The sequence below is a fragment of the Oikopleura dioica genome, chromosome 2 (assembly GCF_907165135.1).
Source record: "Oikopleura dioica chromosome 2, OKI2018_I68_1.0, whole genome shotgun sequence".
NCBI classification, from domain to species: domain Eukaryota; kingdom Metazoa; phylum Chordata; class Appendicularia; order Copelata; family Oikopleuridae; genus Oikopleura; species Oikopleura dioica.
The window spans coordinates 2,447,855-2,470,798 of record NC_137292.1 but is presented as its reverse complement, the minus strand read 5'-3'; the positions used below and the strand labels follow the sequence as shown (position 1 = coordinate 2,470,798).

Here is a 22,944-nt window from a genome sequence, read left to right as displayed (position 1 = left end):
ATCAGCGATAGCCGTGAAGATCAGCTTGTTTTACTTTTCTCCACTGTACTTTTCTACACTCTTATCATCTCTGTGCCTAAAAGACTTGAGAGCGAAGCTTATGGATAAAAAGATTTTTTTTCTCCATCAAATAATATAAATAGTAATTTTAAACCCTTGAAAATACAGCGGCGACAATAAAAAGAGGGATGCTTTTCTTGAAATTCCTATAATTTTCTATAAATTAAAGAGGGGTGGCGTCTGGAATCGACAAAAAATCTCGACAAAAAGTTTTGAAAAAAGACGCTTCAGAAAAAAAATTCTAGAAATTTTTTGAGAAAAATTTTTTCTTAGAACTGTACAGAAATGGCTTTGGAAATTGGACATTTCTAGGCAGTTTTGGGAAAGTTTTGTCAGCCAAGAAGATAATGGACCATTATTAATTTAATTAATAATTAAAAATTTTTGTCGGGATTTTTTGTCGGTATCAGACACCTCCCCATTAAAAATGAGATTTTCCTTAAAATCGTCATTTTTGCTTATTTTTCATAGAGAATTTTACCGAAGTCGAGGGTGTTGGGATTAGTCTATAAGACGAACCCAATGTACTCTCGTCCTGGGCCACCACCCTTGATCTATTTTATGATGGAAATTTTCAACCAATCAGAAGCCTGGATTCTACAAACCGGCCAACTAGGAGCCGAGTAGCCGCCTACGCAAAATTTGTCCATTTTTTTTCTGTTCCAGACACCATCACGATCAAAAACGCTCCATTTTTATTAAGGAATCCAAAAATATAACTGAAGTTTTGAAAAAGCAAACAAAATTTCTCGTCGACCGCCTTTTTAAGGTGACCGATCGCGTTTAAGTTGCAAAGCGCAGAGATAGCTTTAAATTTGAGTAATATCCATATTATATAATTATTATATAATTATATATAATTTATCATATAAACCATACTTAATTATCTTCAGTCCTGAACTTCTCCTTCGGCGCCCTTTGGTCAACTATATAACGAGCAGACTGGCTTCCAATTTCTCATCTCCCAACTAGGGGTCTCCGATAAAGGAGCTCCGAAAGAAAATCGCAGCAAGAGAAGGCTCAAAAGAAAAAAATATGAAGATTTCAATCATTTGGCCAGGTAACTTCCAAAAAAGTTTTCTATTTTTAACTCTTTTTTTAAGCTTTTGCTATCAGCGAGAAAGCCCGAAAAACAGGCTGCAAATTAGAAGGAATGCAGCCAGACGAAGAGCTTTTGTGGGATTATACCGGATGCAGAATTCCGGGATCTTCCGAAAAGCTTTCATTTAAAAGCTCCGTCAGTTTTTCGAGACAAAGATATGTCCCGGAAGTGTTTTGAATTTAGCTCAGGTGGTCGATAGGCAAAATGATTATTTTTTTATCTCGCATATATAAAATTTATTTGATGTTAATCTAAAAATTTTCAAAACACAGAAAAAGTGTTCAAAAGTTCGATGCCACAAGCAGCCAAGCATCAGCACCCCGACGAACTTTAGAGTAGGATGCTTCGAAGGAGGGTGGAGAGAAGTGCGCTTTGTGCCTCATGGCGTTGGATGGGTGCCACAGGGAGGTGGTCACAATTTTTGCTTTATTGAGCTAAACTCGAATTAATTGTTTTTTAATAATATTGTTCTTAAAAAATTGTGACCCATATCAGTTCGAAGCATCAGTAGACTACCCTGTGTGCAAATCTCAGGGAAGTTTTCAATTGGGAATTGATTACAACTTCGAATGCCAGAAAAGCGGAATCCTGGTCACATCAAACGACTCCGTGTTTGAACTCACTGATCGCGCGGAAAATATCGAAGAAGACTGCAAAGGAAAGGTTCATATTTATACTTGATTCGCGAGTCTTCTCATCCTTGAGCCTTTTTGAGCGATTTCGCATTGGAGCAATCCTGGGGGTTCCATTTTCCTGCCAAAATGCATGCAAATTAAAGAAAACACAAGAAATTGGTAATTACTCGACGTTTTTAACGATTTATCGTTAACCTTTTTTCTTTAGGAATCGGGTTATCATATCGCGGAAAGAAGGACCTCGCAAGTGGAAGTCAAAAACGATCATGATCGAATGTAGCGATGAAGATTAACTGCCGAAATAGCGGCAAATTTACCTGTAGATAATGTATAATCACGTTTCCGATTTTTCCTGTATGTAAAAATTCTGAGAGCTGAAACCAAAAAATAAACAAATTCGCTCAACCTTACCCCGCCAAATTGTCATTTTTAGCCTACCCGCCAGGGCTGCTGAATTCGGAGCGTTTGCATTTAGCCGCGATTTTTTCAGCGGAGAATCCTGACCAATCAGAAATTTTATATGATAGCAGGTATCTTCGGAAATTTGGTTGAAAAATCCCGATTCTCGTCGACTCCCTCCTTAAGCGATTTCTTTATGAAATTTATTATTGTAGCTCCGTGAGACGGAGAAAAAGCCTAATGCGGCCTAGGTCAACGAAGGCTTACGCGGAGACCTAGTTAATGCGTGCAGGAAGGAAGAAACGTGCAAAAAAAGGATTTCTATTGAAATACGATTTTTGTCAAAAAAGGAAAGTGAGTTAATGCGGCATTAAAAACCGTCATTCGGTCTTATAAGAACATCTTTTTTTTAACCGCAACCGGATTCTAAATCTCGCGACGTATCTTCCTGACGAAAAACACGGATAATCGAAAGAGTCGTGCCGAAAATCGCACTGAAACTACCGCAAGAGTCTTACGCTGACCGTGATAAGTCTTGGAAAACAAACTGTTATGTTGTTCGTTTTTTTTCGAGAATACTAGGCATTTTTGCGCAACCTCACGTGCTTCTCTAAGTTGATAAAGAATTACTTTTGCATTGCTGAATTCCGGCGTTTTCCCAGCTGCATTACTGTAAATTTGAATTTCTGAAACTAGGGCATGACTCAGAGGAAGCTATTTAACAGTTTTCTTCTTTACCTTTTTATTAAAAAATTTTTTCGTAAAAACTCGATTTTATTAGATTTTTTTGAGAAGAAAAAAATAAAAAATTAAAATTTTTCATTCATGAACTTTGCTTTGAATCATCAAAAAAGCAAGAAGAGGAAGTTCCAAAATAGTCTTTTACTAAAGTTTGTGATTTTGGTTGGCATTGAGTATGCTTTATCAAGATTATGTCAACTCTTCGGGTGACCAACTGTCGGCTTTGGTTTTTATAAATTAATGGATTGGCGCATATATTTCGCCAGCGAGCCGCCCGACAAGCTGCAATTTACTATTCAAAAATAGAGGATTTATTCACGCGAACTCTGTTTTCGCTTTGACCTCCCTTTCAACCCATTTTCAATTACAAAATCGAAAAAATATCGTTGTTCTGAATCTACCTTTTTTATTTTTTAATCAAAGAAAGTACAGTGCGACCGAGCCGCGCTCGAGGTGAAATTGAGTGGAGAAAAAACCGATGAAAAGCAATAATCACCTAGTTTAATCATGTTACACGAGGAACGAGATTAATATTTTGAAGAAGAAAAATCGGGCACAGAGAAAAATTGAAAAAGAAGAAGAAAAGAAGTAAAAAATGCTCTGGTTTCTGCGAAAGGGATGAAATTTTTTCAACAAGAGCGAGTTTTTTTTGATTATTTTTCAATCTATACCAATTTATTATAATTAAATAAGGGGCCTCAATTTAAAAAAAAAGGAATTCATAAGCTTTAAATCTATTTAAAAAATTATTTGCGAACTGAAAATCAAATGGCTTAAAATATCCAGTCTGTATTAAAAATTCTTTTGGGATGCCAAAATTGTCTGTTAGACAAAAAGTCGAGAATAAAGGCTTTCAATAAGTAATATTCGATTTTTAATAAAAGAGTCAATAAGAAAGTCAAAGACTATTAATTTTGTTGCTTTTCCCTTGCTTGACCTCTAAGGCAAGGAAATGAAAACACTTTTTCTTGAAAGAGCAGCTGATTAATTATTCCATCAACTATTGACAAGTGCTATTTTTTGCGTTTGGCAATCATTTGCTCGTTTTTGAAAGATAAAAAATGCATCCCATCTACAGATTCTTGATGGAATTCGCTCTGTTGGCGCCCAGTCGCTTGATTGTGGAAATTCTTTTATCAACAATTATGGGGTTTGTCTGGCTAGAAATCAATCCAAACTGGATTTTTCTAGGACCCAACAGAGTTCATCTACGCAAAGCTAAAAGACCCGACATGTTATGACAGGAGAATACGGCCTAATGCTGGTGGCACTCCGACTAATGTAAGTGCACTTTCCTTTGCACTGAAGTAACTGTACATTTGTAATAACTCTGTATTTCGTTGAACATTTGAAAGATTAGATGTTGCATAATTAAACTGGTTTCAGGTAAATGTATCGCTCTACGTGTCCTCGATCGACAGTATTACGGAGACGACGATGGACTATCGACTGACTGTTTTTCTTCGCATGCGATGGATCGACCCTCGGTAAAAAATGCACTTAATTACTTTCGGTGAACTTGCAACATCTCAAACACGATCAACAGGGGATTACTATCGATTCAAAGGATAATTAGAATTTTAAGCCTCGCCCACCAGGGAACTACAAGTTTGACAGTTCATCCAGATTTGCTTGACGGAAAGTCTTCGTAAGTAAATTTAGCGATTTTAAAAATTAACAAAAAGATAAGGCACGGTATTTGGATTCCAGACCTCTTCTTCTTCAACGAGAAGAAAGCAGCTTTTCACGAAATCATCACGCAAAGTATATTCTAAAGAAAGGCCTGATGTCAAATTTATGGACTAATTTCTAGACAGGCTGCTACGAATCTCTCCAAATGGATCGATTTACGTGTCAATTAGGATTTCTATTGTACTTTCCTGCCATATGCAGCTTGAAAAGGTCGAGAATTTACGTAAAAGACTGAACTTAACATTTGTTTGTCTAGTTTCCGATGGATATGCAGCAGTGTTACATACAGGCAGAGTCCTTCGGCTACAATATGAATGATTTAGCCTTCAAGGTAACTGACCTATTTTTTTGTCGTTTTCCTTCCCCATTGACCACGAACTTTTCAATAATCAATTATACTAGTGGTCAGAGGAAAAACCAATCGACATGCCAGGAGGAATAGCCCTGCCGCAGTTCAAGATTATGGGCCACAAATTGGCCGACTGTACCAAATCATATACCTCCGGGCAATACACGTGCCTGCGGGCGACGTTTGTCCTCAAGCGAGAGATTGGATACTACATGATTCAAATATATATTCCCAGCTTTTTAATCGTCGTTCTCAGGAAAAAGTTGAAATCAAGGAAGAAAATATAGAACTAAGAGAATGGTTAGGCCTTAGGGGGAAAAAGAATATAGATTTCAACTTAAGGAAAGCTGGGTTTCTTTTTGGATAGCAGTTGAAGCGACGCCAGCTCGCGTCTCGTGACGGGCTCATTCTTTCGATCTTCAGGTCTCCATATATTAGCTGTGATTTAGTAACTTGACGGAACTGTCGTCATATTTGTCGATAGAACGGCTGAATCGAAAATGAGCCCGTAAAAAGCTCGGCATCACAACGGTGCTGACGATAACATCGATGCGTAGCGAGGCCGGCAGTTCATTGCCAAAGGTCTCGTACGTTAAAGCTATCGATATTTGGCTCTCTTTATGTATGGGTAAGTTTTTCAAGTGCGAAGAGCTCGAATGAGGCTTTATTTCAGCTTTCGTTTTCGCGGCATTGCTAGAATACGCCGTGGCGAATTATCTCAGTCGCCAGCGAAATGGAATTCTTTATAAAAACTCGATCCGTACTTATGAACTCAAGCAGTTGCTGCATAAGATTGTCAGTCGATCAAATGGAGGGAAGGATTCACAAGCGGTGAATGTATGTTTATCGAATGAAAAATTGTTCAATGCTTGTTACAGAAGCATTGGCTTATTTATCGAGCAACTGCCAAATTTATCCATATTTTATCATGAGAAAATTCACATTTGACATTTTTCTAAGCGGCGAAGGAAAAACCACCGAAAACAAGAGCGGAACAACTACAAGCACCGATCTGATCTCTATTCGAATGGACATATCGACAAGTATTCTTTGAACAACCAAATGGATCCGTATTATGACAACAAGGAAGAGTACTACGTAGAATACAGTCCAGAGGAAAATAAACAGTCGATCGAAGCTGAACTCGCAAAGGTCACATCAACAATTCATAGTTGTATCAGTAATCAATCTAAATTCAGGCAAAAAAGGAGAATAAAGAAGCCCAGGAGTACTACAAGAAGCTGTCAACAAAATTAGAAATCGAATGTCGAATTCTCTTCCCCTTGTCTTTCTTCGGATTTCTCATCTGCTACATTGTCTATTACTATTACATCACGGATGATTCCGTGGAAGTCATGCAAGGAATGACAGCTTATAATGAAACTGCAGATGAATAAAAGAAAATACGCAATTTTGAACAAAAAAAGAGTCTGTTTTTCCGCGCGGAGGGGGAGCTTTTTACCATAGCAACGGGGAATCATAATAAAGATTGAGAAAATATGGTGAGAATAGTAGTCTCAGGGAAAAATAACTGTCATGGATTCACAAAGGTAATGAGTGATTTAGGAATACATCCGGTAAACGGGAAAAGTCCCGGAAACCATAATAAATTGTAAAATATCGTTTTTAAAGAATTAAAATACAAAAACATAAACCGTTTACTTACAAAATATATTTCGCCAAAAGCTGATGAACTTAAGAATTTAATTATCATATTTTAAAGTGTGAGCTCTTGGCAGAACTTGTCCGAGCGGATAACCCAAATTTTACCGTGGAGAAAAAATCATGCTCCCCCGAGTCATGGTCTCAGCTGGTAAATTCCGTCTGTAAGAAAAATCGGTTTACTTGGGCAGAATCACCACTGGTTTATCGAGAACTTGCGGATACCGGAGGTCGAGCGGATCTGATTGGCAATTATTCTGACTTCGCCGAATATGCCAATCTTTACTATGGAAAGAATCTGAAGATGAGCTCAGAAATGATTAAAAAGATTACACAAGAAAATCAAGTATCTGCCGAAGAATCAGAAAAAAGAGAAAGACAGCGAGTAAATGAAGAGCGCCCTCTGAGAATCGCGATTTTTAACGCCGACTCAAAATTTGCCTATCAATTCTGCAACTTCCTCATCGCCGAAAATTTTCATCAGGAAAAGCTAAAAAATGGTTTGGGAATTACTTTGATTGGGGAAACTTGCGAGGGCTTGGCTTTGGAGCTTTTCGATACGGCTGATGGAAAGCTGAAGATGGTACATTGCGGCAGAATCTTAGATGATGTCAAAATCAAGGAGGACGAGCTAGAATTCGCTGTTATTTTCGATAAGGAAGAAGGTGATGGTACTGATGGAATTCTCGGGTGAGTGATTTCCTTAATAATATCCATTTTACCACCAAAATAAGCTGGCTTGGGAAGAATAAAGATCACTACGTCAATATCGCGAATTCGCTCAAAAATCATTCTCGCTGTAAAGTTCTCCTCTCCAGCGTTTATCCAACTGTCGTTGCCGCAATTCTAGACTCTGAAGGATTCAAGGGAACGATAATTGCATCTGCTTCTGATTTACAGAACTCAATTCGCGCAATGATTGCGAGGGAAAGCGAGGGCAAAATTTCAACAAACCAAGTCAAGAATATCAAAGTCTTCGGTTCGCTTCAATTTCTGGTAATAAGTGATAGAATGTTTAAGGCTCCACGAGCGCAAGTGAAGCATACGTTGGTGTGAATTCAATCCAACTTGACGACATTGACAGTTCCATAAATGGACCCTCAGGATTCAGACGAGTTTTGAGGCCAATTATTTACAAGAAACAATTTCTCGAGGTTATCACATTTTGTTATCTCTTTGTTCTTGAAGTCTTTTTAGAATTTTGAGAGCGCAATCGCTTCGAAAAAGCTAGGTATCCTAGCAAGAACAAAAGGACTTGTCGAGACCCTCAAAGTTTTCATCGACAATGACGAGGAGAAAATTCTCAGTCTTGTCCAGCCGACTCCGGATTTGCCAGATGAATATGCTGAACTTGATCTCAGGTACCTAATCATGGATTCACGACAAATCAATTCTGATTTTAAAGCATGCGATTTTTCGCTGTTCCCGGTTCTTTCAAACAAGGCAAGTTCGAAGTCAGTAAAATGGAGCTGCAAAAAGAAGATAAGGAAAAAATCCGTAAAATTTCGGCAAAATTGATGCTTTTTGAAACACTTATCGACACTCCTACAGAAGAACGGCTCGATATCTTAAACGAGTTCTATTCCAAATGCTGATCTTTTCAATTTTACAAATATATTTCTTTAAAAAAAAGCTTGATTCATTGCTTTGACATAATTCTAGCATGCTGTCATCTGATTTGTCCTCGAGCAACAAAACAGGTCCTTGCTTGATTAAATTGCATTCTTCTTCAAATGAAATCGGTCAGGCTAGAACGAAAATTGCTGGTGCCAGCGCCGGCAAGTTTCACATTTCGAAATTTGTGCAAGTCTGTCCGAGAAGCAAATATTTGCGACATGCAAAAAAGCTTAGTCCCCTTGTAATCAAGGCTACTATTTCAGAGACGAGAGAATTTTCTTCACGACTGAAAGAAAAAACGATTCAACTTTTAAAATCTTCATAAAAAATTAATTTTGATATTTTAGAACGTGGCCATTATCGAAAAGTTTTAAAAAAGATAGCTTTTTTCGGCGGTTTATGCGCCTCAGGCGGGCTCTAGAAATTCTTTTCACTATCAAATGACCGTAGTAACCTAACAGCTCTCTTTTCAAGCGTGTATCCGCTCTATTGGGCTCTTTCATTTTTTCTTTTTGCTTTCATTAGCAAGATTTAGTTATTTTATAAACGACCTTTCAACCGCAAAATAATAGTGTTTCCTTTCATTAATCATCTGGTTCCGAAGAAAAAGGACGCCATAATCGTCATATCTTCGGAAATCATCAATCCTTGATTGACAATCTTGCGGTCACGGATCCAGAGAAAAAGGGAACTTCCTTCTCCGAGTTTATTATTTTTTTCTGACAAAATCTAGAGCCAACCAAAAAGAACACCAATAATTCTCATTTTCTACAATCTCCGCAAACCCAGATGACAGGCAAAATCGCTCCATGTAAGAACTTTTCTTTTTTGAATCTTCTAACAAAGTTCATTCTAGCGCCTGTTAGTGCGTCATCCGTGAGCTTCACGAAAGACGATACTGATTTTACTGCTGAAAGCTATGCTACTGACAAGTGCAAGCGAACTCTGACGATTATTTCTTACTTTCTCACGGCTGGCATCAGTTTCTTAAGTAAATCAGCCAGCTGTTCATTGTTCCATATTTCATTTTCTAGCGCTGCATTGGAAACCAAACTGGTGGATCAAATGCAACAAGAAACGAGTCGACCTGCTCTCTGCCGATACAATCTTTATCCACGAAAAAACTGGATCGTATGACGAGTACTTTATCCACAGCGCTCATTACTGGGATACGAACAAGATCAAGCGTCATTTTTCCGTCGAAAATGCCCTCGTCGAAGTACCAAATCTTCTTTCTTTCCGGCACAAGGCCCAACGATTCTTTCTGACTGGCGAAAAGACCCTCACACAAGTTGACTCCCTTCAAGTTTCAAAAACATCTGACTTGACCAACGGACAAGAAATCAACAATACTGAAGAATCGCGTGAGATCTTCGGTCGAAACGAGATCATCGTAAAAGTACCAAGCGTCATCGAGATTTTCTACAAAGAAGTCTTCAACTTCTTCTACGTCTTTCAGCTCTTCAGCGTCATCTTGTGGAGCATCGATGAGTACCTCGCCTATGCAATGTCGATTTTGATCTTGACGCTCATCTCCGTCGTGATTTTGATTTATAACATCAAGACGAATCGAACCCGGTTATCTGAAATGGTCCAGAAAAACAATGCTGACAGAGTGACAAAAATCATCAACGGGAAGGAAGTTTCCACTTCAGCCGGCGACCTTGTTCCAGGCGACAAAATAGCACTGTCTGTGGGTGACGTCATCCCAGCCGACCTGGTTTTGATAAGTGGTGAAGTCGTCCTTGACGAAGCAATGCTTACTGGCGAATCGGTTCCTGTCGTGAAATTGCCACTTCCCGCGGGGGATAGTTACTTTACTCCCGACCTCTTCAAGAATTCGATGCTTTCCTCAGGCACAATCGTTCTCCAGACCAGGGGATCTGTAGAAGCTGTGGTCTACCGCACCGGGTTTTTAACCACCAGAGGGAACTTGGTCCGATCGATTTTGTTCCCGAAACCGGTAAAGGTTAAATTCGAGTCTGATGCATTTTGGTTCGTGATTGGAATGTTTCTCGTCGCCCTGCTTGGATTTGTCTACACCGTTATCACCCACTACTACGGCTGTATTCCAGGAGGTGAAATTGTTGTCAAAGGTCTTGATTTGGTCACAATTTCTGTCCCACCAGCCTTGCCGATGGCAATGGCGATTGGCTCTATTCACGCGCAAAGAAGGCTTGTTCAGAAGAAAATCTTCACTTTGACACCGAATCGGATTAATTTGGGCGGCGGAATCAACATTTGCTTGTTTGACAAGACGGGTACGCTGACAGAAGACGGGTTGAATTTTGCTGGAGTTGTTCCAAAAGGAACAGATGGAAGAATTTTGAGCACGGAGGCGATTATGATGCCGCTTTTAGCTTTATGCCACACTTTAACAATCATAAAGAAGAAGCTCTCCGGCGACCCCCTGGAAGTCGCGCTCTTCGAAGCCACAGGGTGGGAACTCCCATCTTCTCAATCAACAAACTTGGTTGTCAAAGACCCTAAATCTTCTGAAGAATGGACTCATATCAACACCTTTCCTTTTACTTCCGAAACGGCGAGGCAAACAGTGATCGCGAAAAACAAAGCGACAGGAGAAGTAAAAATTGTGGTAAAAGGCGCGCCGGAAGTAATAAAAGGTCTTTGCGATGAAACGAGTCTGCCGGAGAATTTCGATGAAGTTCTGGAAAAGTTCACGTCTGAAGGATTGAGAATCATTGCTTATGCACAAAAGGAAGGTAGCGAAGAAGACGCGGGAAAAGATAGATTTATCGTGGAGGACAAGGTGAATTTTGAAGGATTCGCGATTTTGAGAAATGACTTGAAGCCGGAAACAGCTGGCGTTTTGAAGAACCTTCAAGAAGCAGGAATAAGAACTTTGATGGTTACTGGTGACAATATTAACACGGCAATCGCTGTGGCCAAGAAATGCAATCTCTTCGATGAGAAATTAGAAGTGATCAAGCCAAGCTTTGACAGCAAAGAAGAATACAAAGGAAACCGGCTCATTTGGAGAAAAGCGTCTAATGAAGAAGAATATGTCCAGAGCATTGATGTTACTCAATCATCTTCATTTACTGTCGCCATGACTGGAAAGGACTTGGAAAAGCTACTTGCAGAGTATCCTCATCTCGTCGAATCGATTTTTGCAAAGACTTCAATTTTCGCAAGAGTGTCACCGAATCAAAAAGCTGAAATTGTCGCAAAATACGAGGATATGGATCAAATTGCGAGCTTCTGCGGAGACGGGGCGAATGATGTCGCGGCGCTGAAGCGGGCAAGTGTTGGAATTTCTTTGTCAGAGCTTGAAGCCAGTGTTGCTGCGCCATTTACATCTCAGGTAGCAGATATCAGATGTGTGGAGGAGTTGATAAAGGAGGGGAGATGCAGCTTGGTCACAACGGTCGGAATGTTTAAGGTACAGTTTCTTTTGTTTTCTGTTCTCAGACTTTCAGTGGATCGCGCTTTATTCCTTCATCCAAATGATCACCATCCTCATCTCCTACTGGAACCTCTCCAACCTATCAGACTGGAGTTACCTCTACATTGACCTGTTTATGCTTGAACCGCTTGCGCTGACCTTTGGTCTGACAGCAGCTTATGACACCATATCGAAAAGAATTCCAGACGCCCGTCTTTTGACAGCGCGCACAATGACCTCGACAGCAGTACACATTCTGCTCGTTGCAATTGCGCAAGCAGCCGTCTATGTGTACACAGTCAATCAGGAACGGTTCAAAAGTTTAACTGCGAACAGGGTCAAACAGCGCCCGGTACAGGAACTGTATCAAATGATAGTAGCTCTCAATGAGGTTCTACGTCATTTTCTCCATGGTTGTTGAAGGTCAACTTTTATTGAACCAAATAAAAGGAATGGTACTGCAGTATTTCTTCTGATCAGCCAGACTGCTTCATTCGGGATAACGATGGCGATATCTTGGGCATCTATGAAAGAATAAACGGTGACCCGGTATGCGAAAGGGCTGGAAGTTGCGAACATATTTCGTTGAATACGGACATGGAAAGATGCGAAGATTTTGACCCGGAAGATTATGACTACGAGATGAGAAATGCTAATTACATCACTCAATGTGAGTTTCTTTTTCTTTTTATTATTTAAATACCTCTCCTTCAGCTCTTTTCTACATGACCTGCTTCCAATACCTCTTCTACATCATCATTTTCTCCCGTGGCGCCCCCTTCCGGAAGCCCGTTTTTACGAACTGGATCCTTATTCTCGTCTGTATCGGGCTCCTCGCAGCTACTTTCTGCCTCCTGCTGATTGATTCTAAGGGAATTTACGAAACATTCGCGATGGATTTCACCGTCGATGAGGAATCTGGGTTTTTGTCAGCCAATGCGACGGGTGACATTTACTATCCGCCGATTCCGACGATTGGTGATGACTTTTATGGTGGATTTAGATGGATGTAAGTTTGAAAAAATATCTTAAAAATGATTTGACCAACGAAATATTCAGATTGGTAGTCATTGCTGCGATTCAAATCGTCATTGCTTACTTTTTCGAGGAAGTTTTCATTTCGCGCGACTGGCTCTGGAATTTCGTCAAGCGATGCCAGCGAAAACGGCACAAAGGAAAGCGATTCCGGCGAATCGACGAAGATGTTGCAGCTGCCAAAAATTGGCCATATTTGACTGAGAAGAATGAAACGAAGATTTAGATTTTTACAACTTATGCTTACTTACAGAATATATTTTACTAACACTTACTTTTTCAATAGCAGCGGTTTATTGTTAGCGGATTTAGACAGTGATGTACAAAAATTAGCAAAGCTAGAGTGAAAAATGAAACATACTGTATGTTACATACAAGATCAAGGACTAGAGATCTAAGCAGCAGGCTGTTGGAGTTTTTATCGGAAAGGAGACATGTTTTCGCGCACCGTTGTATAATGAGATGTATCTGAAGATATTTTGGTCAATTTGGGTTTCAAAACAAAAAATAAACTCATGGACGAGACCTATCGTTTACTTACAGATTCATGTTTATGGTTCTGTATTGGCTCGGATAGCATCTTATTGGTCGTTCCAACTCATGAACTTCTGTTTTGCAGCATTCGTACAAGACCAGATGCTTCGCTCGATGATCTGAGTCTCATTTTAAGCACAAGATTTCTAACCTCATTTCTTACCAAAAAGATCAGACAGCAAGAAATTTGGGCATCGTGGCGAATTCATTAGCTGCTGCGGGCCTGAGCAGAGACCCCATGAATGAGCTTGAGTATTGTCATGGCAAAGGTACTTCGAGGCCATTCGATCAAATTTGTTGATTACTGGAGAAATGCATGTGTTCAGATCGAGTCCGTTTTCGGCTAGTGGGATGCGTATACTTGAACTATCGCATTTGAAACAATCTCTTTTTCCAGGGCAAACCTTAACAAAGGAAATCATTTTAAGACTCGAAGGTTGAAAGAAAGAATCAATCAAGAAAATGAAGAGTTAAAAATCTTCTCCTTACCTTCCGCTCGAGCCACATTTTCGCAACTGCGTTTCCACACAGAAGGTCTTCTACGATTTGATTTTCCGTGTATCTGTCTTTTTCTAGACGACATCCTTCGTGGTTGTTTCTTGAAGTGCGTATCAGTATGTAACCGTCTGAATTTTGCGATTTGCTGGATGAAGTTAGAAGATAGTTTGAAATGATGTCCGAAATTGAGGGTTCTTCATTTAGTCTTAGAGGACTTCTGACAGCTGCTACTAAGGCGAATCCTTGAATGCAAATAAATCTCATGTTTCTTTTTGAGAAGATAACAAGTCTGATTGCTCCGTAACTAGCATTGACTGGTTAAATACTTGATTTTACAGCGCCATCTCTGGCGGATTTTCTAGTCAAGCCGGAGTTATTCCTCCGCCGATTTTCTTGAAAATGTCAAAAAGAAAGGTGCTTAGATACGAGGGAGTTATGGTGGGATTTTCGCAGAAAAGTCATTGTGACTGACAGCAATCATCGATTTACCGTAAATGATGAAAGGAAACATTTAGTGGAGGAAGAAAAAGGCTGACCCTTTAAAATCAGCCGGCACGATCAGATTAGATTTTCAACGCTGACAAGGTCGTGCGCTCAGAATTCATACAACAACCTTTGTCGCTGGTTTTATTTGAATCTGATTTCGCGTGGATTTGGAGACGAAATATCATAATATCCGCTGAAAGTGCTGACTTCCAAGATTAGCTATCTTATATAATTGTCTATTTTATTTGTTGGGAAATTTCTCGAATAACGATTTCTCGAGAATTTTCGAAAAAATAGCGATTATCATCATCCTAAAATCATCGAAAAAAAAAATTGTCAAGCAAGGTTGAGATAAAATCAAAAACGTTAGCCTTAAAAGTCCTTACTCTCGATCGGTTGGGTTCAAGGATGGCGAGTGGCGATTCTCGGCAGAATTGGGAGCATATTTGGTTTGTCTTTATAAACGAAAATATTCAAACGTCTGATGACCAAGCATGTCATGAACATAATTTCAGCATATGACAAAGATTTTACAGCTCTGAATCATGAGAAACAAATAATCCCACAGATATGATAATTCCACCTGGATTCAGGACGATACACGAGAACGCAAAAGACCTTTATGTTCTTTGTAAATATACAGAACATCTTTACGTCGAAGCGATCTATTTTTAGAATATGACTTACAACTCGATCCCCACGAGATTAGTCGGCAGATACTTTTAAGACTGTTTCATAATGTCAGATTCTCTCCTCATTCATTTCTTCATGTGTCATTATTTTACTTACTCATGACTGAAATCCAGTTGAACTTTTCGATTCGTGTTACCATATCCTTCGATAATCTGAAAACCTTTCGAGACATTTTCTAACATACCAAGTAACGAGTAACTAGGTAATCAACGATGTTTTGTGCAACTTTCAAGCTTCTTCCAGATAAAAAGAAGAATGATTTCCAGCCAGGATTAAATTTAATCGCACCTTTTCGGTATCTGACTTTTTGGAAATATCGCTCGCTAACCGCAAATTCGAAAAACTGCGATTCGAAATGCTGAATTTGACCTAAACTTTGCGCATAAAAAGAAACGCGCGGCGAGAGAGGATTAATCTTTGAGTCGGTGCGTCCAGCAAGTAAGTGAATTTTCGAGAGATATTTAATTCGAATATCGAGATAAAAAATTTGTATTTATTAATAAAAATATTCTTCAGTCGAAGTCAAAGATGCTGCTGTCAGCACTACTCATTGGGCTTGCCCATGGGTACGCCGGTACCTGTCGTACTATTGACCAATCTCGATGGTCAACCGGAATCACCACTGCTTGGGGAGGAGCCGAACAGGCCCAGCTCGCGATTGATTTCGATAACAGCAATAAATTCGAAAACTTCGTCCTCAACGATGAGACCTACATTCTGGTCCATTTCCTTGTCGACGTCAACATGTTGACCGTCAACCCTCACTACCCAACCAACCAGGATTGTCTCCAGGGCGTCCCAGCTGGCCAAGAGAACACTAACGGTTGTACCGACTGCGTTTGCGCTACGTGCTCATGTGGATACGGTTTCACCGAGTCCAAGGTTCTCTACATGGAAGTCGATGATGACGAGTCAGGTCGAGATATCCAGAATGGCAACCCATCTCAATACTTCGAGTTCCAGCTCCTCAACAAGCCCGTCAGTTGGTTTTACATCGATGCTGTCGACTTTGTCGAGGTCTGCCAGGGTATTTCTCCAACCATCACTGGTACTACCGCCACCAACTCTCCCGAAGATATCGCCACCCCAGAAGACATCAAGGCCGAGCTCAATCCCGGCTACGCTCAGGGCAACGTCCACTCTCTTGCCACCTGGCGACGATCTATGACCCTCCACTTTGCCGTCGAGGGCGCTACTCCCGTCCGAGAGAACGATTACGTCCTTGTTTCTTTCGATGGTGAAATCAGTATCATTGACTTCTGGTCTCCCTTCAAGGAAGTCGTTCAGGTCGGAGATCTTGCCAACGAGAACGTCTGGCTCTTCCGATTTGATGCCGACTACAACATTGTCAAATCAGGCGGCGGCGGAAACTGGTATGGTAACATGCATCTCGGCTTTACTGGTTCCAACTGGCAGCGACCAGCCGTCAACTGGGTTTGCGTTGTCGAAGATCCTTCAAACAAGGGTGGTGCCACAACGACCACTACTACCACTACAACCACCACTACACCACCAACAACGACCACTACAGTTGCTGCTGATCCGATCAAATACCCTCTTTACTCTGGAACCTGCTACTCAGGAAACTGGACCTGGTGGGAGAACACCGACACTGTCGATGACGGAATCGATCAGGAACTCTATTCTAACTCAATCATGCAATGCCCGTACCCACAGATTGCCGCAATGAAGATGATGGATCTCGAAGACCCTGATCTCACCGAGACCTTCCAAGTCATTGATATCGACTATGAAGCCGGATCTGGAACTTGTGATAACGCCAACCAAGATCCTTCTGATCTCTGTCACGAGTACATGGTCAGCTTCTGCTGCGAAGACTGCTGCCCACTCCTCGAAGTCACCGCCCGAGACGACAACCCACCAGAGCTCATTGAATACTATGAGAACTACCCAGGTCTGTACAAGCTCCAGACCGACCTTTTCAACGACGCCATTACCTACCGACAAGTTCTCGGCAAGGACGACAGCGGCAATGACGTCTTCGGCGAGGGTATCATCTACTACTGGGAAGATGTTGGATGGCTCTTGGGCGCCAACACTTTCACATACTCCTACTACTCTGACGGAATTGGTGAGCGATGCCCACAATTCGCTCCAAAGAACTGGACCAACCGTGTCTACGGTACCGAGCTCAATGTTGAGTGTATCCCAGTTGTCCCATCTTGCAATGACGTCGAATGTGTCGAGAATGCTTTCTGTGTTATGACTGGCTGGGGCCCAGAGTGCATGTGCATTCCTGGCTACACCAAATACGAAGATGGATCCTGCCTCAACACCACTACCGACTCTGTTCTCTACGACGGTCTCTGCACTGACGGATACGAATGGGGAGATTGGCTTAACATGGATGACCCACAAAATGACGGTGATTGGGAAACTCTCCGAATGGCTGATATGACCCAGGCTTGTATCAACCCCAAGGCTGTGGAAGCTCAGCGAGTCGACGCTTCCGATACCACCCCAATGGTCGCACATATTTCCCGAGAACTCGGATTCTGGTGCATCAACAACGAGCAAGCTGGTGGTCAATGCATTGACTACGAGGTCCGATTCTGCTGCGAGAAATACTCCGCTGGAAGCGACTGCACTGAAGATGGTTATGCCTGGACTGAATTCCTTAACCAAGATATTCCATTCGATTTCGGTGATTTCGAAACACCAACCTACTGGGGAGAAGCTGATGTCTGCGCCAAGCCTGTCGGTGTTGAAGCTCGACCAGTTGCTGGAACTACTGGCTCTACTGAAATCACTCACATCGACGCCGAAGAAGGTTTCTGGTGCATCAACGAGGAGAACCCAACTGATTGCGCCGATTTCGAGGCTCGATTCTGCTGCCCAGCTGTCAGCACTGAAGCTGATGCTGATGGTTGGTACGTTGTCAATGAAGGTGAGTGCACTGACCGAACTATGAGCTGGTCAAACTGGCTCAACGCTGACGATCCAGCTGGTGAGGGTGATTACGAAACACTTGCCAAGTTCAACCGATTGGATGTCTGCGGAAACCCAACTGGTGTCCAGGCCCGAACTAAATCTAACGAGACCGATGCCATTCATCTCAACTTGGAGTCTGGCTTCTGGTGCGTGAATGACGAAAACACTGATGATGGCTGTGCTGACTATGAAGTCCGATTCTGCTGCCCACGATTCCGAGTTGGAACTTGTGAAGGCCCACAGGCTTCCTGGACTGGCTGGTACAACGACGAATGGAACAAGAAGAACGAGCGTCTCTGGGTTTCCAACAAGCAGGAACTCGAACTCAACCAGATCTACGGTGATGGTGGAGCTTGCAAGTCACCAACTGGCGCTGAAGTCCGAGTCCGACCAACTGGATCAACTTCTTTCCAGAACACCATGTGGGACTACTCCTTGAACCTCATCCAGCATCTTGACCTCGATGGATACCGATGTTACAACGACGAGCAGCTCGACACCGCAGCTGGTGGCAAATACAAATGTGTCGATATGGAGATAAGATTCTGCTGTGAACAGTTTGGGGTTAACGGAGAGGGCAGGGTCAATAGATATTTCTATCATGAAAAAATAATTTAAAGATATGATACCTTTTGACCTGATTTTAACTTTTTCAAATCATTTTCATGGGCTCACTAGATCTGCTTCTGCTAAGTTACAAAAAACAGCGTTAGATTTTTTATTGCCGCTTTGTAACTGGTTTTAGATCGTAATTTTGCTTTACGCTATATTGGTGGCTATCGCTATATTGTCGCTATAAAATGGGGTTTTCTGATCCATTCATTCTAAATACGCTCATAAATCCAGTCCGTGAACCCAAAAACAGAGTCTTGTCTACGGATCCTGCGATCAAGATGGCTATGAATGGTCCGACTGGCTTAACGATGACACTCCATCTGGAGCTGGTGATTATGAAACACTCTCCAAGTACTCCGGCAACGAAGCTTGCGCCAACCCAATCGCTGCTCAGGCACAAGCTACTGATGATGGCTCTGTTGAGTACACTCATATCGACACTACCATTGGTTTCTACTGTCTCAACGATGAGCAGAGCACTGGACAATGTGCTGATTTCGAAGTCCGATATTGCTGCCCCAAGATGCAGGTCGGTACTTGTAACGTCAAGGGATGGGAATGGACTCCCTTCTACAACGTTGATGATGCTTCTGGAACTGGTGACTGGGAAATGCTCCACAACCTTGAGCCAAACCAGGCTTGCCTTAACCCAATGGGAGCAAAGGTCCGAGATACACAGGCCGGCTACTACGGTACTTCCGATGCTGTCACTCATCTTTCTCTTGAAGGATTCTACTGCTTGAACGAGGAACAGCCAAGTGGTATGCCATGCGCTGACTTCGAAATCTCTTTCTGCTGCCCAACCGACGAGACCATGACTTGTGAGACTGCCGAAGAAGAATGGTGCTCTGAGAACGAGTGGTGCCTCGAAACCAAAGACGGCCCAGTCTGCAAATGTGGTGATGATGATTTCTCCGTCGACCCAGACAGCGAAGATTTCACCAAGTACGAGGATGGCGAGTGTCTTGCCAATGTCTCTCCTTACCCAGCAATCAATGGCAACTTCACTATGGAATGGGGTTCCTGCACTCAGTACGGTCACGCCTGGTCCAGCTGGTTCTCTCTTGACACTGCTGATGCTGAGGGTGACTTTGAGCTCCTCTCTAGCTTCGATGCCCATCAGATCTGCGCTAATCCAACTGGTCTCCGAGCTCAGGCTCTCGATACTGGTCTTGGTGCCTGGCCAGTCCATGCCGATCTTGACATCGGTTTCTGGTGCGTCAACAGCGAGCAGGACGGTGGCGCTTGCGAGGACTTCTCTATCCAGGTCTGCTGCCCAGTCTTTGCCACTGGCGATTGCCCAACTGGCTACAACTGGACCGACTGGTACAACAATGACGATCCTCTTGAATCTGGTGACTGGGAAATGCGAAGCGACGATATGTGCGCCAAGCCAGCTGCTCTCCAGGTCCGAACTCTTGATGGAAGCCCACTTAACAGCATTATCCACATGGACAATGATGTTGGATTCTGGTGCATCAATGAGGAAAATATGCCAGAAGCTTGCAACGACTACCAGGTCTCTTTCTGCTGCCCAGAGCTTGACCAGGGCGAGTGCACTGAATACGGTCACACTTGGGGATCATGGCTCGATTCTGATGATCCAGATGGACAGGGTGACTTCGAGACCCTTAACGGCTTCACCGGATACCAAGTCTGCGACGCTCCAACTGGCATTATTGCTCAGGGCATCAACGGTACTGACTCCCCCGACGAGATGAAACGAGTTTCTGTCTCTGAAGGATTTGTTTGCATGAACGACGAGTTCGATACTTGCTCTGACTTTGAGGTCCAATGGTGCTGCCCTAAATGGGGACACTCTTCCAACGGCGATGATCACTGCATGCTCAAGGGCTTCGAATGGACTCCGTGGATGAACGAAGATTCTCCACTTACCGGAACTGGTGATTGGGAAACTATTCAGTCTCAGTCCGAACTCAAGGTTTGTAGCAACCCAACTGCCATCCAGGCCTACCCAGCCAGTGCTGGTGCCACTGCCAACACTCACATCGATGTCGAAATTGGTTTCTGGTGCCTCAATGAGGAGAACGCTGCCGACTGTGCCGACTTCGAGGTCCGATGGTGCTGTCCAACTTATGACGACTTTGAGTGTGACGAAGAGGGTTACGAGTGGACTGAATGGCTTGATCGAGATGATCCAATCGGAGAAGGAGACTACGAAACACGATTCTCTTACCCACAAGGATCCGTCTGCGAAGATCCAATTGCCATCCAGTCTCAAGCACGAACTGCTGGTTCTACCGCTTTCACTCACGTCGACCTTGCCTACGGTTTCTGGTGCGATAACTCTGAGCAGCCAAATGGTGCTCAATGCGCTGATTTCGAGGTCCGATACTGCTGCCCTAAGATGAAGGAGGTCGCTTGCGACGCTGAAGGTTATGGATGGACTGTCTGGCTTGATCGAGATGATCCAATTGAATCTGGTGACTGGGAGAACAAGGATGGTTTCCCAGCTTACATTGTCTGCAAGGACCCACTCGCTGTTGAGGCCGCTGTCGTCACTGGCTCCACCGGCTCCACTGCTGTCACTCATCTTGATAACGACCAAGGTTTCTGGTGCATCAATGATGAACAGCCAAAGGATGAGGTCTGCGCCGACTTCGAGGTCCGATTCTGCTGCCCAATCGAATACACCAACCCATGCCCCAAGCCAGAGGCTCTCGTGTCCCCCAACTCTCATATCAAGTACAACCCAAGCACCTACGCCTGTGAGTGCGTTTGCGATTACGGCTACACTCGAGACTGGTCTGCTGGTCCACCAATTGACACTTCCTGGGCTTGCGAGAACGACGAACAGACTTGCATCAAGATGTTTGCTCCAGATACCTATGCTAATGCCGAAGCTCACTGTCAGCTCCTGACTGGTCGAATCGTCGAAGTTCCTAATGGCGACTACATGCAATGGCTTGATAACCTCGGTCTTACCGGCTACTTTGTCAACCCCGCCAATGTTGACTACTCTCGATGGGGACCAGGTCATCCAAATGACGCCGCTGGCTTCGAATGCCAGATTGTCGATACTGATGGATTCTGGCGATCTGTTGATTGCGCTACCGCCACTCATGCCTACGCCTGCCAGGTCGATCAGGAGCCAATTGTCTGTGTCAAGGATGTCGATCCATGCGTCGCTACTTCTACTTCCTGTGTTGACTTCAACATTTGCCTCAACGCTGACGGATTCCTCACCAACCTTGCCACTCTCGGTCCCTTCGCTGGTGAGCCAGAGAAGGTTAAATCCTACCAAGTTGGATGTGCTGACCCAGATGCCATCCCAGCCACCAACGCTGGAGGAACTGATGGAGCTATCCACGTAAGAATTTATTTCAAAACGAAAATTAGTTTGACTTTCAGTGCATCTGTGACGGTAAATCCGACTGTTACTGGGAATCACCTGACTTCCTCGGAGAACTCACCGAAGAAGAGATGTGCATTACGGATACAACATGCCCAGTCAGGTACTTATTCATTCTTATGTATTCTTTCGATTCTCAATTATCTCTTTCAGCATGTTCAAGACTTACACCGGTGAACTCCAATTCCTCCGAAACAGCTTCATCAACGATCCTCTCCACAACACTCTCCAGGCCGATCTCTGGGACTTCGAGATGGCTGAGGTTCTTGGCCGAATCGAGACCACTGCTCTTGCCAACTTCGAGTCTGCTGACTGGGACTGGAGCCAGGGTCACTACTTGGTCGTTGTCTGGCCTTCCACTCTTGAGGTAAATTATATATATCGCTTCAAAAATAAGAAAAAATAAGGATAACAACATTCTCTCCGTCTACCCATACGGAGACTACGTCGACCCAGGATTCACTTCTGAGTTCGGTGATGGTGCCGTCCAAGTCTGGGAGACTCACTACAACCCACTTGTCCTCCGAGATGGTACTGCTCGAGATATAACTACTAGCAACATTGAGGTAAGAAATATTTCTAGAACTTCGAATAACCTCAATTTTAGGTTGTTCTTGATATCCGACACACCAAGGAAGCCGCTGATATCGATGATCTCCTTGTTTTCCGAATCGCTATGGTCCCCAAGACCTGGCGAGACGCTTACAATGATCTTCAGACTACTACTGGTATTTTTTGTACTCTATTTTATCTCTACCAAGTGTTTTAGTCGAGGGTCTTTCCAACTGCTTGAACCACATGCTCGACGACAAGGCTAAGTTCCACCCATCTCTTCGATCTCACCGAAAGCCAGTTTCTGCTCCAGTCAAGCCCGCCAAGCCCGCCAACAAGGGACCATCGGCCAAGCCACAGAAGAAGAAGAAGTGGCAGAAGAAGAAGAAGATGTCCAAGGGCGAATGGGCTGCCAAGCAGGCCAAGCGACAAGCTCGACTCAACGGACAATAATTTTATTTCTGTTCGAAGCAAAGAACTCTTTTCTTTTAAATATTAATAAATTGTTCTGGCCGATTCTTATCTCTTTGATTTTATATGAAC

At 42.9% G+C, this 22,944-nt stretch overlaps 5 protein-coding genes and 2 long non-coding RNA genes across 8 annotated transcripts in view; all 7 read left to right on the top strand.

The window, feature by feature from the left end:
• Positions 1 to 22,944, top strand: part of LOC145696754 (stress-associated endoplasmic reticulum protein 1-like) — a 73,308-nt gene that overhangs the window by 16,857 nt on the left and 33,507 nt on the right. The gene's annotated exons all lie outside the window — the stretch shown is intronic.
• LOC145700123 (uncharacterized) lies at positions 997 to 1,560 on the top strand. Its single transcript, XR_014134157.1, has 2 exons — positions 997 to 1,120; positions 1,164 to 1,560. It is a non-coding gene; the product is annotated as an uncharacterized LOC145700123 (long non-coding RNA).
• LOC145697596 (glycine receptor subunit alphaZ1-like) lies at positions 3,999 to 5,994 on the top strand. The gene is made up of 12 exons (XM_081774816.1): positions 3,999 to 4,058; positions 4,129 to 4,218; positions 4,324 to 4,424; positions 4,523 to 4,585; positions 4,628 to 4,701; positions 4,751 to 4,839; positions 4,886 to 4,960; positions 5,032 to 5,240; positions 5,326 to 5,368; positions 5,495 to 5,606; positions 5,652 to 5,738; positions 5,939 to 5,994. The coding sequence occupies exons 1-12, from the start codon at positions 3,999 to 4,001 to the stop codon at positions 5,992 to 5,994; spliced, it is 1,059 nt and encodes a 352-aa protein (XP_081630942.1).
• Positions 5,736 to 6,375, top strand: LOC145697595 (uncharacterized). The gene is made up of 2 exons (XR_014133887.1): positions 5,736 to 6,130; positions 6,178 to 6,375. It is a non-coding gene; the product is annotated as an uncharacterized LOC145697595 (long non-coding RNA).
• On the top strand, positions 6,478 to 8,236 carry LOC145696477 (putative malate dehydrogenase 1B). Its single transcript, XM_081773523.1, has 6 exons — positions 6,478 to 6,528; positions 6,702 to 7,330; positions 7,375 to 7,619; positions 7,661 to 7,794; positions 7,838 to 8,001; positions 8,046 to 8,236. Exons 1-6 carry the CDS (start codon positions 6,478 to 6,480, stop codon positions 8,233 to 8,235), a joined length of 1,413 nt encoding a protein of 470 aa, XP_081629649.1. The 3' UTR covers position 8,236.
• Positions 8,971 to 12,944, top strand: LOC145697594 (putative cation-transporting ATPase 13A5). Its single transcript, XM_081774814.1, has 7 exons — positions 8,971 to 9,068; positions 9,114 to 9,248; positions 9,292 to 11,660; positions 11,698 to 12,054; positions 12,114 to 12,333; positions 12,378 to 12,672; positions 12,723 to 12,944. Exons 1-7 carry the CDS (start codon positions 9,047 to 9,049, stop codon positions 12,922 to 12,924), a joined length of 3,600 nt encoding a protein of 1,199 aa, XP_081630940.1. The 5' UTR covers positions 8,971 to 9,046; the 3' UTR covers positions 12,925 to 12,944.
• LOC145698815 (uncharacterized) lies at positions 15,310 to 22,923 on the top strand. The gene is made up of 8 exons (XM_081776035.1): positions 15,310 to 15,347; positions 15,426 to 18,409; positions 18,717 to 21,807; positions 21,849 to 21,952; positions 22,003 to 22,216; positions 22,257 to 22,415; positions 22,457 to 22,577; positions 22,619 to 22,923. Exons 2-8 carry the CDS (start codon positions 15,438 to 15,440, stop codon positions 22,852 to 22,854), a joined length of 6,897 nt encoding a protein of 2,298 aa, XP_081632161.1. The 5' UTR covers positions 15,310 to 15,347; positions 15,426 to 15,437; the 3' UTR covers positions 22,855 to 22,923.